The 610-nt window shown below is 53.6% G+C and overlaps 1 protein-coding gene across 1 annotated transcript in view; it reads left to right on the top strand.

Moving 5' to 3' along the window:
• The first annotated feature begins 527 nt into the window (after positions 1 to 527).
• The window catches only part of FOXP4 (forkhead box P4), a 45917-nt gene continuing 45834 nt past the window's right edge, over positions 528 to 610 (top strand). Inside the window, 2 exon segments of the mRNA XM_019470339.1 lie at positions 528 to 607; positions 609 to 610. The exon segment at positions 609 to 610 is cut by the window's right edge and continues 116 nt beyond it. Coding sequence (XP_019325884.1) covers positions 528 to 607; positions 609 to 610 — 82 coding nt within the window.

The following is a 610-nucleotide window of genomic DNA, read 5'->3' as shown; positions in this document are numbered from 1 at the left end:
GCTGGGAGCTGAAGTGCTTAGTGGAAACGTGTCAACTTTGTTGAGATTTTCACGGTGAAATATGCGGCGCAGGCTCCATGTGCTTGGTGTGCAGCCTCACTGAAACTTCAACTTTGCTGTCTCCAGCGTCTCAAAGTGAAATATTTTGGGATTCTATGAAAAATACTCGGATTCCTGGGGTTTTATTTCTTGCATCAGGCTGGGAGAAAGCTGAAAACATAGTGTTTTCCCAAGAGACGGGTTGCACTTGCTTTGCCCTGGCGCTGCACAGGGCTGGCAGCATGTTCATGGCAGCTCACGCTGCTGCACGTTTATTTTTTGGAGTAAATTGAACGCAGCTAAAACTGGCCGGGGTTTGACATCCCATCCCTGCATCTCCCTGCCAGAGCCCGCGGGGATCGGAGACAGGGCAGGACAAGGATGGGGCACAGGGCAGGCGGAGGTGGGGATGCCGACCAGGGATTTCAGACTCTCTTCTCAGCCTCTGCTCTCTCCTCCTCCTCCTCCTCAGGTCCTGCTAGCAAGTCATGATGGTTGAATCTGCCTCAGAGACGATACGGTCCACTCCCTCCAGCCAAAACGGGGTCAGCAGCCTCAGCAACCAGCCCGA

Source organism: Aptenodytes forsteri, unplaced genomic scaffold (assembly GCF_000699145.1).
Source record: "Aptenodytes forsteri isolate BGI_AS27 unplaced genomic scaffold, ASM69914v1 Scaffold142, whole genome shotgun sequence".
NCBI lineage: Eukaryota > Metazoa > Chordata > Aves > Sphenisciformes > Spheniscidae > Aptenodytes > Aptenodytes forsteri.
The sequence above is the reverse complement of the archived record's forward strand: the minus strand, read 5'-3'. Positions and strand labels throughout refer to the sequence as shown.